We start from the raw sequence: 17,157 nt of genomic DNA on the forward strand, positions 1-17,157 counted from the left end.
GGATGAATTGGAACCACAGCAAATTTCAAAGGTTGTTTATGTACTGGAGTAGAAGCTACTATCGAACTACTTTTTGAATCAGGGCTGGCAAAATCCCATTGCATTGCACTATTGCATCGAAACCATTTGGAGCCGGACACAAAAACAAGCTCTATTTGTGGGTGTCACATGTGTTAAGGGGGTATTCTAGTGTAGAGACACGAATTTCGGACGTTTTTTCGAGCTTCGTAAAATATAACAAAGAATATTTTTAATATCCATTATATCATTATTTGTTCATCTATCTTTTAACAATAAAACAAACATTGAACGGAGGAAAAATGTTCATAACTTTAATAGTTAAGGGCTGATGAAGTGAGAGTGTTAAAAAAAAGTTGTGCCATGGCGTACACGATTCCAACTCTTCTGGTTATCTGTAACAAAAAAATTGAAAAGATTCTGAATCAGTAAAGATGTCGCTATCGCATGAACCTCGGACAAGTCAAAAACATGTTTTTTGGCAAAATGACGGCCGTTTGAAAAACAGAATGCGGTTTAAAACGTTTTTTCTTACGTTTCCCGATTTTTTGAAAATAGTAATATTTAAAAATATTATTTTTTAGAGATTTATGCGATAGAGAGATGCCTGCAGATTGTATCCATATAAATTCGACATTAATCGGTTCAGTAGAACTTGAGATATCGTGTACACCAGTTTGAATAAACTTGTTCCGAGAAAAACGCGTTTGAAGTTCATTGTTATGGCCGTAACAGGTTAGATACCGCATCACTAAAATGACTCGGTATATAAATAAATAACTCGGTAAATAATAGGATCTTCGATAAGTTCTTTCTAGAGTATATTCTTGAATGTCTAAAGTACAGAAATATGAAGGAATTTTTTTTTGTTTTTTACAAATTTCTAGACTAGAATACTTCCTTAACGCAAAAAAATATGATTCGACTTTCCATCGATAAATCGCTGCTGAATCGCAAATGAATTGAACGATAACTGATGATGGAAATTTGGCCATCTACGACAACTTTAAGTGCTAGTGTTCATAAAGCGGTGTTTCGCCTTAAAAAAAGCCTCAAAAGGCACTTATAAAAATTGGCAATATATGGTGATTGTCAGAATCAACCATACAGCAACTGTAGTGATCAATTAGCTAACATCCTTTAGATACAGCGAGATAAACAAACATGTATTCAGGTTGATTACAAATCAATGTAAGGTTGTAATCTGCTGTGTCCCATACGATACGATGACCAAAGTTTACGGTCCATGCTTCTTCCGCACTGCTAGGTGTTTTCGGCGGGGCTCGCAGCGAGTCCCCACCCCCTCCGTATGAGCAACAAGAAACAAATCGAAGTATCGTTAGGCATTGGTTTTTCTTCGTGTTTGCTCAATACACACTCCAGTAAGTAATATATTTACGATATTTACATACAGTGTTGTGCACACACAAAGTACCATCGCATCGGCCATCGAAGCAGAAGCAGCAATAACCGAACTATTATTAAAAATTAAAATCGTTTCAATTGAAGCTATTAATTACCGATATATTGTTGAAATTTTCATGCATTGGCCGCGTAATCACAAAAATAAAGACGTTAACTCTTTCCCCCTATTCCTTCTGTGCTGGCTGACTGGGGCTAAAGCCGTTCATCAATGGAGCTCGAATCTTATGAATGAGTTGCGCGTAAAACGGTCCGAACATTGGGGGGAGAGAAAAGAAACCTTGCATGGTTAGGAAGGATTTGTAACACGCCTCTAGTGTTTTCGTTTGTTCTTCTCTTTCTCCGTCCATTCTTAATAAATTTTTTTTTGCAACCAGTAAAGGGCAATGCGTTTGGTCCATTTGAAAATAACCATGGATGTGGAAGATGATGGGTGGATGAACGGGTAAAAGCAATGACAACACACCACTTGACATTTGGTGTGGATCTTTGAATCCTTGCCCGAAAGGTCGGTTGAGTTTCAGAAAAGTGTATGATATTAGAAAATAAAAAAATCAAACATTGGTTGTCATTGAGGTAAAAATATATTTTAGATCAAAATATGACATAAAAGAAATAGGTATTATATAATTGGGAAGAAACAGAATCAGAAGATTCATTGTTTTAAATATGAGTTTCTGAACAAGATTATCTGTCAAATCTACTTCGATGAGAAATTCTTGAAAATTTCGAACTGTAATTATTTACGGAAGTAATTTGGTTGGGATATAAAACAATGGTGCGCTCTATTGCGAACTCAATATGTTTCGATTTGAAGCATAGAACGAAAAAACAGGTGCTATACATTCAATTAACCGAACATACAGCAAGTTACAACAGTTAAGCATAATGATTGGCATCCCGTTGCATATTAAACAACGCACGTATCCATTATTATTATTATTATTATTCGACCCGTACGAACGGCGCAAGCGTTATGCAATCGACCATCTGTGGATTAAGCGCTCATGCTCTTTTCTAAACGTTATCGGTTTGCTGTCGATGCCTCCCTCTAAATGCGCCAAAATGATGTACTTCCTTTCTGCTGCTTGCACCGGCTAAGTGCTCGCGGTTCGAAGAAAAAGAGGGAAAAAACATTTACCAAATTTAAACCAAAGAATTCGGATATTGGCCTCAAGCGCAAACACGCACACTCCAAATGTTAACAAAACATATGTTCGGAACAATTAGCCTCGCGCACAATATCCATGTTTGGTCTGTTCCTACTCCTAATTCATACCAGATCTATAATGATACAGATTACCGGACTCCACCACCTATGTTTAAAAGCTTATTTTGGTTTCGGTGATTTCGGTGCAAATTTCAACTAAATACTTCCACTTTAGCGCCCGTTTCGTTTATATACAATTCCCCGTCGATTTTAGATTATTATCCGGATAGAGGCACTTCCGAAACAGAATACAATCGTTTTGTGATTTTCTTATTTGTTTTAGATTTTCTCAACAGGTTTAAGTTCTTTTTGGGAAATGAAACAATTCACTCGTTGCTGTTTTCATTATAAAATTTCTGATGGATATCAAGATGCTAAAATAACAAGCCAACCAAAATTATATCTGAGGTAGCTGAGCCTGAATAAATAAACGTTTTAATAAAAAAAACATGATTTCGTTTTCTAGCTTTACAAATTCTCGCGAAGTACTGCTCCAACCAACCTAAGACAAGACCAGACAACTGGCTTCTTACTCTTCTTCGTCGTCCAAAAACGAAGCCATGACATGAAGATGCCAGAGCTGCCAAATATTATAAAATATCGGATTTTTCAAATTTCTATTTTAATGAATCGTAACATTTGGTTGGTGCGAATTCAATGATTATTGCATATTTTCAAATAGACAATCTCTAAAATATGCTTTAAAAGGATAAAATAAGTCTTTTAAATACCCATATCTATAATATAATCGTTTCCAAAACAAATTTGGGATTTTTTTTTAGCAAATAAATCTAATCTGACAACCGTTACAGCGTTATGCAGATTCTCATTGTCTGAACCAAAACATTCTATCTTATTATATGAGCAGGAATACAACCAAAACAACGTTAGGAAGCCATTTTATTCATACAAAACGTAATTCAAAAATAAAAATGAAGTGTAAAGCCTTAAATTGTGAGCGAAGGACGGATACTCATCCTGAGTATAAATTTTATCGGTTCCCTCAAGACAAAAATATTCGGAAAGAATGGATTCGATTTTGCGTGAACAGTGAATTAGAAGTTCCATTCTTTGAAATCAAATCAAGCACAAGAATATGTAGCGTAAGTATTAAAAACTAATTCTAAAACATATCCTAATACTAGTATATATACAGGCTCATTTTGTTGATGGGAAATACAATGAAAATGGAGTTACGAAAATTCCGACCTTAGCTGCATCCGCGAATGAGGAATGGGAAGAGATACAAAGTATTGAGAACAATTATGATTTGGTTGACGTATATGAAGGAGATAAACAACTACAGGAAGAAATATTTCGTTTGAAACATCAAATTTCCAAGCTGAAAAGGTAGTGTGTCAAAAAATATGTTATTTTCCAATATTTTATATTGATGTAACCGTTAATAGAATTGTAAAACAATGGAAGAAAAAATGCGGATATCTGACCTCGAGAATTCGTGGAAAACAACCCTTGAAGAAGCTTTTCAGAGAAGATCAAATTAAGCTATTAACAGGAGAGGTTAAAAAAGTGAAACGTTGGTCCAATGAAACGATTACGGAAAATTTACAAATTCGGTTTGCATGTCAAGGTGGATACGACAAGCTTATTCAAAAAGGCTTCCCGTTCCCATCCACGAGGACTCTACTACGCCAAATTGAAGGAGTTCGTTTCAGTCCTGGTATGTAATTATAATCATATGTCTCATCGCATGTTAATATATGAAATGATATTTTGTAGGTATTCTTGAAGATATATTCGAGCTGCTACAACATAAAGTCTCCACAATGTCGGTTGAAGAAAAGGACTGCGGATTGGTTCTAGACGAAATGAGCATAGACGAGGCAAATGAGTTTTGCCAAAATACGAAGCAGTTTGTTGGAACAACAACGCTTCCTATGTCCCAAACTTTAGCCTGTAAAGCTTTGGTATTCATGCTAGTTGGAATCGCAGCGCGCTGGAAACAGGTGGTTGCTTTCGAGTACACCGGCAACTCTATACAAAAAGAGTTTTTGAAGAATGCTGTATTGTCTGCAGTTTCAAGAGCAGAGGGAATCAGTTTGCGTGTCCATTTTATAACAACAGATTCCGGGTCCGAAAACCAGCGCATGTGGAAGGATTTGGGGATCGATATTCGTCGCAAAAATGACACATTAAATGCTGCGATACCTCATCCAAACGCTGAGAACAGAATGCTAGAGATCATACCCGATCCCGTACACGTATTTAAAAATACAGTACATGGCTGGTTGAACAATGTCTACCTGAAAGTTCCGGATTGGTATGTTCGTGAAAAAAAGCTAACATCCAATATTGTTCATCGAGACCATTTAACCACAATCGTGAACTCCGAAATAAACAACACGTTGCGGCTTTGTCACAGACTAACGGCCTCGGATGTGTGCTTTGACAACAGAACATCTTCAATAGATAAAATGAAAGTATGCAACGCAACAAAATATTGCAACAGGACGGTGGCTGCAGCATTGAAGTTTCATGCGGAAATACGAGAATTACCGGAGCTTCTTACTACCGCATGCTTCATAGAAGACTTTGCTCGATGGTTCGAGCTTATCAATAATAGGGCAGAAGAAAAAGTATTTTGTTTGAATGATCCTATGAAATATGACGAGGATATCGCTCATCTGAAGACCATGGTGCGGTTAATGTATGATCTCCAAGTAGGACACGGACATTGGAAACCATGGCAAACAAGTGTAATCGTTTGCACGAATGCAATTGTGAGGTTGACAGATCGGCTTTTGCATGAAGGACACCCACAAATATTTACATCGCGGTTCGTCCAAGATTGTCTGGAGAGTCTTTTCTCATTGATTCGTGCAAAGCAACGACGCCCAACTCCATTGCAATTCAGCAATAACTTGAAAATTGTGACTCTTTCGCAATACATGACCGTAGTACCGAATGCTTCGTATACAGCCGATACACAACAACATCTTATTGGATTGATAGATTTGCTATCAAAGCGGCGTGAAGAATGTTCAGCCCAGAAATTGATGGACAATGAAGCAGCATTGACATCATATCGAATTTCAGCTTCATCTAATTCTAGTGATAATGTGGATGATATGAATATTGAATTCGACTATGAGTACACCGTCGATGAAGCGAAAACTTTTCTCGACAGAACAGAACAAAATTCGTTGTTCTATATAGCTGGTTTCATCATCAAAAAAATTATTCAGCGGGAAAGAACATGTCAGCAGTGTAACAAGAGATTGGTAGTCAGCAAAACACAACCTAGATTGTATCAACCGTCTCTTTTTTCATATTTGCGAGCTACAGCTTCTAACTCTCCCATCTGCATAGTGAATGATGAGACTTTTAATTTCTTCTTAGCAATGGAAATTCTATTCCGAAATATGAAATCGCATTTGGAACCTAACGAAGCTGATTTGCCGAAGAAAATGGCAGGAGAAATGTATGTTTTGCCATCCACTTTATTCCATTGTGAAAAAACAAGGAATGACATTATAAAAAAATTTATATCTTTTCGTTTAAAAAGCGGAGAAAACAAAAAAACAAGGAAACGAAAATTTGATAGCAGGAGCATGGCATGGTAGAAATAAAATATATTAGTATCAGAAACCAAATAGATTATTATTAAACTAAACTTATGTCCATTTCCATTTTAGTGTTGTCCGAAAACTCATTTTTTCCACTTTTTCCCAAAAATGACTTTTTCAAAAAATCATAACTTTTGAACCTCTGAACCGATTCAGATGATCAATAAATCTAATTGAAGCCAATGAGGTAGATTTTTAATAGAAAAAATATTGAAAAAAGTATTGAACTTGGAAAGAGGGTTCTAGAGAGGTGTTTTTTTCGTTTTAGAGTCATTATTTTGTAAATTTAACATGTTTTAAGACTTCGTTCAATATTCTTATGTGACTAGACTAGACCTATGCGACTAGAATCCTATCTTTCCGGTAAGTGTGATATTTTTTCAAAAAAGATTGGCTTATTGGCTTCAATTTAATATGTCGATCATCTCAATCAGTTCAGTAGTTCAAATGTAGTAATTTTTTGCAAAAAATTATTTTGGATAAGAGTGGAAAAATGATTTTACGGACGATCGGTTAACTTTGAAAAGTCACTCAAAAACACAAAAAAGCCTATCTGATATCGAGATATGTTATGTAATAAATCCTCAGCTTTCAAGAAAAAACATAAATATAAAAACATAAAAACAAAAAACATAAAAATAACAAAAAACAACTACAATCAATAGTTACGAAAACAAAATTCGATTCTTGGCAAGCCTAATATTTTTTCAAAAAAGATTAATTGGCTTCAATTTGATATATCGATCATCTAAATCGGTTCAGTGATTCAAAAGTTATGAATTTCTAAAAAAGGCACTTTTAGGAAAAAGTTGAAAAAAATGATTTTTCGGACCACCCTAAAATAAGAAAAGGTCACCCTAACGAAAAAATAAAAATACGGGTCTAATATTTTGCAATAAAGAAAGAAACTACCACTTTTCATGGAAATCTGAGGAGCACTATATCGGTTTGACATGAAATGGATGTATATATATATATATATATATATATATATATATATATATATATATATATATATATATATATATATATATATATATATATATATATATAAATTTTTCAATTCAATCAAAATATAGTAACAAAATAATTAGGTAAAACGTGTATACAATTCCTTCACATTTCCTCTAAACTAAGTATCGTAATATCAATTGAATTCATTTTTTTTCTAAATTCAATACAAACCCAACGTAATTTATTTTTATTGGCAACACTGGAAAAATCGACTTTGTTTACAAAATTTATCGAAATCGACCAATCAGAAATCAGAACGACTGACAGAAATTTGGTCCGTATCTGACAGAAATTTGGTCCGTAAAAGACCCCCTATTGTCTGATCTTATCTTAGCAACCAACCATCTTGCTTTATGGATTTCTTTTCAACTTGTTCCTATTGCGGGTCATTCTAGCAACATGTTCCGGGATCGTTGTAAAGTTGCACCGCCTCGCGGTTCATTCTCCTCCTCCAAACTCCGATTCCCTGTACACTGGCACCGCCACCGCCTGTTCTGAGCAATTCCTTAAATATTGTTATTTATATTTTAACATACGACAGTTCTATTCAAGTACTCAAAAGTCATGAAACTCTTGTGTTCAAAATTCGACACGATTTTTCGGGTTATGCTGAAACGGTCTAAAAGTGTCTAACAAGTTCGAATGAAATTGTTCAACTAACTTTTTTATTCTTCTTTCTTTCTTTGTTTTTAAGAGGCTTTAAACTTTGCAGTTCATTCGCCTCTAAGGCTTTTTTATTGGCGCGCCAGTTCAATTTATAACTATACTTAATCTACGAAGACATTCAAATCTATTGTTTCGATACACCGCGGTTAACAATTTCCAATGGATTCGATACAGCAACAAAGACGACGATGATGACACTTAACAATGCAGCGATGATGATGATGCCTGGTTGTGTTCTATTCGGTACTATTGTTTCGTCACTGTTGTTTCGACGCTGTTGTTTCGACACTATTGCTTTGATACTGTTGTTTCGACACTGCTGTTTCAACACTATTGTTTCGAGACTAATCTGCGTACGCTGATCGACACAAGGTAGAGTAGCTCGTTACTGCCATCAAGGATGGAAATTAATTTTCTCGAACATCCTCCGCCCGTTGAAAGGTACAGCTTTCTAAACTTTGATCAGGATCGATTGGGAGGAAACACAATTCCGAAACTGCTCGCTTCATGATTCCATTTTGAGTTTTGATGTTAACGACACGAACGACTCCATCCTTACCAGCAAATGTTTCGGTGTTTCGACCAAGAAGCCCCTTCTGTACTGGCATGTTGTCCTTCTTCACTAGTACAAGCTGGCCAATTTTTACAGCAACTTTCTTGTGCCACTTGAATCTTTCCTGTAGCGAAGATATATACTCTAGTTGAAACCGCGACCAAAAATGCTGAACGATGGCGGTGATGTGATCGAAACGTGACCTTGGATGGTTTTGACCTTTGACTTCGAGGCGAGCGACAGCAGTTAACGGTCTGAAAATTAAAAAATGACCCGGCGTTAGAGGTTCCAGGTCTTCGGGATCATCGGACAGTTGTGTTACAGGACGTGAATTGAGAACAGCTTCTATACGGGCCAGGACAGTCGACATCTCTTCGAAACTGAGTGCTGCTCTTCCGGTCTGCTTTACGAGAAGCGCCTTAGTCTGCCGAATATTAGCCTCCCATATACCGCCGAAGTGTGGTGCCTCTGGTGGATTGAATCGCCATTCTATGCTGTTACCTTGGGAGTGCTGAATCTCGTTTTGGTTTTCCTGACGATTAAAAAATTTCTCCCATTCTTGAAACAGATTTGCGGCCCCGACAAAATTTGTGCCGTTGTCCGTCCACACGGTTTTTTGGCTTGCCTCGTCGACTGACAAACCGATCGAAAGCGGTCAAAAATGCTGCTGTGGACATCTCGCTAACAAGCTCGAGATGAATCGCTTTTGTGGTTAGACAAATAAATAATGCGATCCAAGCCTTGTGCTCCACAGTCGATCGTTTATTTCGCTGTTTCACGAAAACTGGCCCACAGAAATCGATGCCAATTTGAAGAAACGGGTACTCTTCTCTAAGCGGCAAGGTGGCAGGTCACCCATGTATTGGCTAATCAGTTTGGGTGCACTACGAAAACAGGTGATACAAGTTCGAATTTCTTTTTTGACGGTGCTTCTCCGGATAATCCAGAATTCTCTTCGAATGGCACACAGAGTCGTGTGTACACCAGCGTGTAAATTGATCTTATGTACAGCGCGAATAACGGCAGTAGTAAGCGGGTGTCTCGCGGGCAGGATCATCTGGTGCTTTATGTCGAATGAGCAACATGATTTTGATAGACGACCTCCAACCCTGATGACGCCTCTGTTGTCTACAAATGGGGAAAGCGTCCGCAGCGATTGATTCCTTGTCGTTACTTGATTCTTCAATTCTTTGAAAACCTCCGGAAAGCATTCTCGTTTGGGGAGACGCACGAGTACCAGCTTGGCTTGACGAATTTCTTCAGCCGAAATATTCCATTTCGTCGAAATTCTGCATTATAATTCTGGAACATACGCTTAATGCGTGCGACAACTCGGACCATGATGTAGTACTCGCTGCAGTCGTCGAACAGCCGGAATCTTTCCACCACCACAGGCATGGCGGTAATGGCAATCAACTCTGGGACAAACTCCTCGAGAACTAATTTTACGCCTTCTGACCAGGTGTCTTCCGGTATTTTGAGGAATGATGGTCCACGCCACCATAAATCGACTCCTTCCAGCTCATATGGCATGACCCCACGCGACACCAGGTCAGCAGGGTTATCTTGGGTGCTAACATGTGACCAACAGGCAGGATCGGTGGCATTACGAATTTTGGAAACACGATTCGAAACAAAAATCTCAAGTTTACTAGGACACGTATTCATCCAGCTCAAAACAATAGTGGAATCCGACCACAGCCTAATTTGATCGAATTTGATTGGTAACGATGATTTAACTTGTTCCACTAGTTGGGCGAGCATAAGTGCGCCACATAATTCCAAGCGCGGTATAGTGGTTCTATTATTTTTGGAAGGTGCAACACGTGATCTCGAACACAGCAATTGTATAAAGATTTCACCTTCCTCGTTTCTTGACCTAACATATAGGCAGGCCCCATAGCCTTGTTCCACGTTCCACGTTCCTTGTTCCATACTTGTTCCACGAATCTGCCAAGTCAGGCTCCAGCTCATCGTCACACTTGTGTTCCATTTTCCAAAGGGTCTGCATAAATAATTTTCCCGTCATTACAACTGGACCAGCGAGGCCAATGGGGGTCAAAACACCTTGAAAGGTCGGATAAAACCTTTCGCTTGGTCGGAACTCCATCACTAAAGGCTTTTGGCGATACTGCAATGGAGAAAACGTCTTGGTCGGGAAGCCATGTTGTCCCAAGGGTTTTGGTTCGACCTTCTTCGCTGAATAGAACCTTTTGTTCTAATTTGACTGTGGGAAGACCAGCCAACATATTTACTCGATTCGAGCACCATTTATGTAAATCAAAACCAGCCTTTCCAAGCATTCCAATTAGTTGTTCTCTCAGTTCAAGCACCTCTTGTTCTGTTTCGGCTCCAAGCAATGCGTAATCAACATAGAACCAACCTTTCCCGAATTTAGCAGCTAGAGGGAAATTCTCGCTTTCATCCTCACAAATTTGGAAAAGTGTACGTGTAGCCAAAAATGGAGCGCAAGCAGTTCCATAAGTAACAGTAGTAAGCTGGTAAATACCAATTTGCTCGTCAATGGCACTCCTCCAGAGAATTTGTTGGTATTGACGATCATCTTCACGAACAATCTTTTGACGGAACATTTTCGAAACATCACACGTAACTGCCACTTTGTAGGTTCGAAACGAGAGCAGAGTGTCAACGCGGTTGTAGAGTTGGGCCTACCATAAGCTGGCCATTCAGCGACTGTCCATTACTCGTTTTCGCAGAGGCATCGAAAACTATCCTTACTTTCGTTGCACTGCTTTCCGGCCGAACGGCAGCATGATGGGGCATAAAATTGCAAGCTTCTGGTACTGGATCTGCTGGATTGTAGGTGCCAACACGTTTCATATGGCCCATGTTTATGTACTCCTGCATAAATTCTTTATAATCGTTGTACAATTGTTGATCTTTGACGAGACGAGCTTCGAGCCTTAGAAATCTACGATGTGCGATATGACTGGAATCTCCCAATTCTACGTCTGGATTTCTAAACGGCAATGACACGATGTAACGACCATGATTGTCGCGACGATGAGTGGACACGAAATGATCTTCAGCGGCTAACTCTTCAGACGACCAAACTTGTTCAGAACTGTAATTTTCAAGATGCCAAAATTTCGAAAGCTGTTCGTCGAGCTGTTCATTCGTCACTGGTAATGCCTGCAACACTGGGTAGCTGCCGCGTTGGGATACTTGGCCGCCGGCCACCCATCCAAAGACAGTTTGTCTCAAAGTAGGCAGCCCATCTCCAACCTTGTATGTTTTGCTTAGAACCATTTTGTCCCACTCAAGTATGCCAAAGAGAATGTCTATTTTAGCAGGTTGATTGAACTGTGGGTCAGCAGAATCTATCCACTCCGGAATGTTACAATTTGCGATGTCGAACATCTGTAGTGGTAGCTTACTGGTTATGTTGGGGGTCACTAAAAATTCAGCAAAGGAACTGCAGTATGACGACTTCGATTTGACTTGAGCTACAGTAGCTTCCAGAATTTTCTTTCCTGTTCCACCAAATCCAATAACTGATACGTTGGACGAGAATGTTTTGAGTCGCAATCTACGTGCACAAGCAGTTGTCATGAAGGTTGACATAGCACAGGAATCTAGAACCGCACGACATTTCTGAAGTTCACCGTTGGATCCACGAATGTACACAACTGCAGTATGTAACAAGGCTTGATTAGTAACAGACATCAGTTGTACTCGTTTTGATTTTTGGGTAGTAAAACTTTCGTTCGGCAGCTGAAGCCGCTCTGGCCCGTTCGCTTCCATCGAGACTGGAACTTGAGAGATATTCGATACTACTGGTTTTGTTATCGCACACAATTCAACACGGCTTGGATCTGGCATTGATTCGTTACATTGTTTTGGAACAAACACTCGAGCACTAGAGCTTGTTGACGGACCACTGCTTGGTTTGGGGTCGAAATGTAGCAACGTATTGTGTCGTTAGTTGCACTGTTTACACGAACCACTAGTGCAATTTACAACCAGGTGACGATTACTGAAGCAATTCACACACAGTTTGAGCTCCTTCACTCGATTGAACCGCTGAGCTGATGACTTGACTAAGAAATCCCGACACTCATTAATATAGTGATTTCCCGAACAGTGGAAGCAGCTAAAAGGTTTTTTGTTCTCAGCTTCACGACTGGAGCTGACAAGTACCTTTTGTGTTGCTTTACTCGGTACTACTTTATGACCACCACGAGAAAATGATTTGTGATCTTGTTCCAAATTTTCCAGGATTCGACAACGGTTCTGCAGGAATTCAACCATTTCCTGCCACTTCACGAGACTGGTTCCGACCAAATGAGATTCGAAAGCCTTGTGTGTTTCTTTGTCCAAGCGAGAAGCAACCACGTGGATCATCATTGTTTCAGAGAGAGGTTCGAGTGTCAGTTTCAACGATGCCAGAGCACGAAGATTTCTTTGCACGATATTCACAACCTTCTGAAGGGCATGCGATGATTCATTAACAATAGATTTTAGCTGAAATATTTCTGCAAGATGTCGATCCACCAACCAGAGACGATTTTCATATCGTGATTCCAGCGCCCTCCACAAGGATGAAAAGGATTCTTCCGGGGTTTCTATAAATGCAGCTTCACCAAATAAACAAGAACGAAGATAGTGCAGCCGTTGTTGCTCATTTAAGGATTCATTGCGACGAATTAGGTTGTTAAATTGACCTCGAAATACAACCATTCTTCATACTGGCCAGAAAAACCTGGCAACTGAATATCGGGAAGCTTAATTTGAGAACCATGACACGGAGTGATTTGAGCGTTGCTTGTATCGAGTGTGGATTTTGGCTCCGATTGATTCGACAAGGAATTAATTTTTCGTTTAATCTCGAACATAATTTCCTCCAAGAGGTCTTGGAACTCTTCTCCTGCCGTTTCAATAGCGGCAACTTCATCCTCTTTCACGAGACCAAAAAGCTTGCCTTGCATTTCGAAATACGATTCTCGCAGCTCATTTAGACCTTCTTTACGAATTTCAAGAAGTAGAACATCATCCTCTTCGTCTCCTTTAACGATGTTCACGAAGGACAAAATCTTTGTCGCACGCTGTTTAAGTGTCTTGAGCGTTCGATAGAGAGATACAGTAGAGGTTTTTATTTTGGGAACCATTGTGGGTTGATGTACGATGAACTGTTGTGTTCTCGAACGGCAGCGACGCAATAGAGAATAACGCTTGGTAAACGATGCAATGGCTCTCACGAATTCACTTTCTGTTCTTAACAGTTTTTGTTATCACAATCGATTGTCTTTAAACCATCGATTTGATTAGTCCGTACACGATAGTACTTGCGCTCGACCGCACTTGCGCTGATTAATATCCGTAAAATACCGAAACTGTCTAGTCACACTTTTACTACCGACTGTCAGGATTAAATTTCAAATATGTTGCCACAGCTCACTACCGCTAATTATACCGATTTCGATTACTTCGTACGAGATTCGAAAAAATCCGTTTCGAAGGACCTTTTGGTGTTCAAAATTCGACACGATTTTTCGGGTTATGCTGAAACGGTCTAAAAGGGCCTAACAAGTTCGAATGAAATTGTTCAACTAACTTTTTTATTGGCGCGCCAGTTCAATTTATTGCTATACTTAATCTACAAAGACATTCAATTCTATTATTTCGATACACCGCGGTTAACAATTTCCAATGGATTCGATACAGCAACAAAGACAACGATGATGACACCTAACAATGCAGCGATGATGATGATGATGCCTGGTTGAGTTCTATTCGGTACTATTGTTTCGTCACTGTTGTTTCGACGCTGTTGTTTCGACACTGTTGCTTTGATACTGATGTTTCGACACTATTGTTTCGAGACTAATCTGCGTACGCTGATCGACACAAGGTAGAGTAGCTCGTTACTGCCATCAACAATGGAAATTAATTTTCTCGAACACTTGAATAATAAGGGTATTACAGATACGGCATTTCTCAAAGTTTCTTCGTATTCCCACGTGTTTATGATTTTCCTCTTCCAACAACAGCTGCTATTTCCCGAAATAATTTTCCGCGACAAGACATATTTTTTATCATTGTTCACGTGACAATAGCCGTTTCTTCCTTTTATTCGCCATTTTGATCGAAAGACTTTGAAAAATCAGAAAAAAAAACAAAAACGAACTCTACCAAAGCAGCTGTTGGGTGTTGACATCACACACTGACAAAAAACACGCTAATTCGCAATGATCTTTATTGAACGATAAATTTGTTTGGAGAAATGAAAGGTGTCCGCTCTATTCTGCAATACACAAAATAGTGTCTTTTTTCAGTTTTTCCGGAATTAATGGTGAACTTTTTTTTGCTGAATTTAAGTAGCTATTCAAATGTACTTCGTCGTAAACACAGCTATTCAAATGTATGAGTAATTATTGTGCATCTAAAAAAACAAATAAATGAAAAGCTTTGTACCCCGGTCAGCGCCTCCGAAGAGGTAATAAATGGTAAAGGGTGGAATGATCTAAATTCCATCAACTAAAATTTGAAGTTTTTTTTTCTTTTGAGTGTGCGTTTAGGAAACATGAACGCTCCTCATTTTGCGGGTATGTGCGTTAGAGTGCTAATGAAAATGGTCATCTCGAATTTTCAAAGGGAACTTTCTTGAAAATGTTGATTCCCACTCATTTCAATAATTTTTTTTGATACCGAACTGTCATCTCGAAAAAAATTGTTTCGTGAAAAATTGACACTCTTGGGACTTTTTTGGAATACGAGACAAAACGTATGGTTTAGGGTGCCATTGAAAATCGTCATATCGATTTTTCATACGGTACTTCCTGCGAAATGTTGATTTGCACGATAAAATAGCCTTTGCAAAATATTAGCTCATTCGGACCAGAAAACCGAGATTTCCTTTACTCGCCCTTTGGGCGATTTTTCGATTTTCCGAAAACTTAAATTTTGAGATCTGCGACAATAGTACAATGAAGTCAATCATACGTTTTGCTTCGTATTCCGAAAAAAACAACAAGTCCCAGAGTGCCCCGATGTGACATTTTGCATAGGGTAGTTTTTCGTGGGAATCAACTTCTTTAATCAAGTTGTTAGTCAAGTCATTTTCATTGACACTCTATTGATCACCCACAAATTTGGTATTTGCTGATTTTCTCCGTGATGAGCACGAACGCGAATCGTTTGGAATGATGCTGCATCCTATAGGGGAATTTCAATCGCCTCATCCCTATTAACAGCTTTGGATCAGCTTAAATCACTGCTTTCGGTACTCTATATGAGAATTCCGTACCGCCTTAAGAGGTGACATTTGAGAATAATTCCACCAGGTAGGAAGAGTTTCATTCATTTTTAGGTGTATGAATTGTTGCGTAGAAATAATTAATTCCTGATTGTATGTACTTAAAGTCACATAATATAATATTTTCTAATGGTTCGTGCTACAATCAATCATTTTTGATAGCTCACGCGCGATTCGTGATATGTGTCATAGTAAAAACAAATGATTGGTTTACATTGCCATTTCTCCAGGATGAGACCTAAACCAGAGCTTCATAAACTTAAGTACTCCGTTGTAATACTGACTGTTAATCCGTGTTGGTGGAAAAGCTACCTGAATTAGCGCTCTCTGGGATATTTCTCTCCAAATCTTCAAATGTCCGCCTCAATAGTTGCCAGTCGAAAAATGACGTCACTCGTTCCGGAGATCCCAACAGTATGAAGCAATACTATCCAGGTTGGGTTTCTGTTCATCAACTGCCATAGTGAACCAGCACCGTCATTTTTAGACCAACGGCTCTAACGTTATGGAACATATTGTTTTTTATTCTGGCACATTTTTGAATGGTCGTAGTTTTGTTTTTACCTGTTTGTTAACAATACTTGCTTTAGCTCTTCAAAATAACGCTATTCAGCGAAGAACTGTCAACTCAATGAAAATTAGAGTCATTTTTGAAACAAAGAAATGAAAATAGATTTTGAATTGTTGCTTTTACTCTAGCCATGGTCTTTTTTTCTTCCGTTCCTTCTATTTCTGCTGTGGTTTCCTTTCAACTTGAGAAGCAGAAGTTTTCATTGACGATTGAAACTGCTCGAATGAGCTGAACTCATTATCATCGTTAAAGTGTTTCATTTGAAACGAGAATACATGTTCGATTTATCCATTTCATCTCAACGAATTGGTGGGATAAAAGGCAGGCAAGGACAGGCAAGCTAAACAAAAGTAAACAATTTTTTTAAAGAATTTTATTGAGTGAAATAAACCTAGAACAAAATCAAACAATCAAAAATTCTTAGATGTACTTGTTTTGTTTTCTACAACGAAGAAATATTTAGATGATGTAGATAAAAGTTCTGTTTCACAATTTTCTTCCGATTTTTCACTTGCCCTCGTGTTCGTTCATCGTAGAAAAAACCTTCCTGACCATCCGGGATTGGACTTTCATACAATATGTTTACTCTTTCGTGCTTTTCCTAGATTATCTTCCCATTTTCAATGTACCCTAACGCAGCATCGTAAATTGTTTTCACACTTCCACTGAAATTTAGGCAAATTCAATGCTTTATTGAAGTGTGATGAAAGTTTACACTGTTACTAAGGCATTGCGCTATGTAAGTAGCTTTGTTATAACAATTACAATAACATAATAAGGCAGCAATTCTAAAATAAGAGAACTCTCAACGCTTTAGAGATGGTCATAAAGTTGCTTTGA

General features: G+C 38.4%; 2 protein-coding genes across 2 annotated transcripts; both read right to left on the reverse strand.

The window, feature by feature from the left end:
• Positions 1–8,041: 8,041 nt before the first annotated feature.
• On the reverse strand, positions 8,042–10,003 carry LOC129766984 (uncharacterized). Its single transcript, XM_055767580.1, has 3 exons — positions 9,784–10,003; positions 8,340–9,103; positions 8,042–8,275 (listed from the first exon to the last, which is right to left on the reverse strand). Exons 1-3 carry the CDS (start codon positions 10,001–10,003, stop codon positions 8,042–8,044), a joined length of 1,218 nt encoding a protein of 405 aa, XP_055623555.1.
• Positions 10,004–11,116: 1,113 nt separating this feature from the next.
• LOC129766989 (uncharacterized) lies at positions 11,117–12,235 on the reverse strand. Its single transcript, XM_055767588.1, has one exon. The coding sequence runs from the start codon at positions 12,233–12,235 to the stop codon at positions 11,117–11,119; it is 1,119 nt and encodes a 372-aa protein (XP_055623563.1).
• Positions 12,236–17,157: the final 4,922 nt, after the last annotated feature.

This window comes from Toxorhynchites rutilus, chromosome 2 (genome assembly GCF_029784135.1).
Source record: "Toxorhynchites rutilus septentrionalis strain SRP chromosome 2, ASM2978413v1, whole genome shotgun sequence".
Classification (NCBI taxonomy): domain Eukaryota; kingdom Metazoa; phylum Arthropoda; class Insecta; order Diptera; family Culicidae; genus Toxorhynchites; species Toxorhynchites rutilus.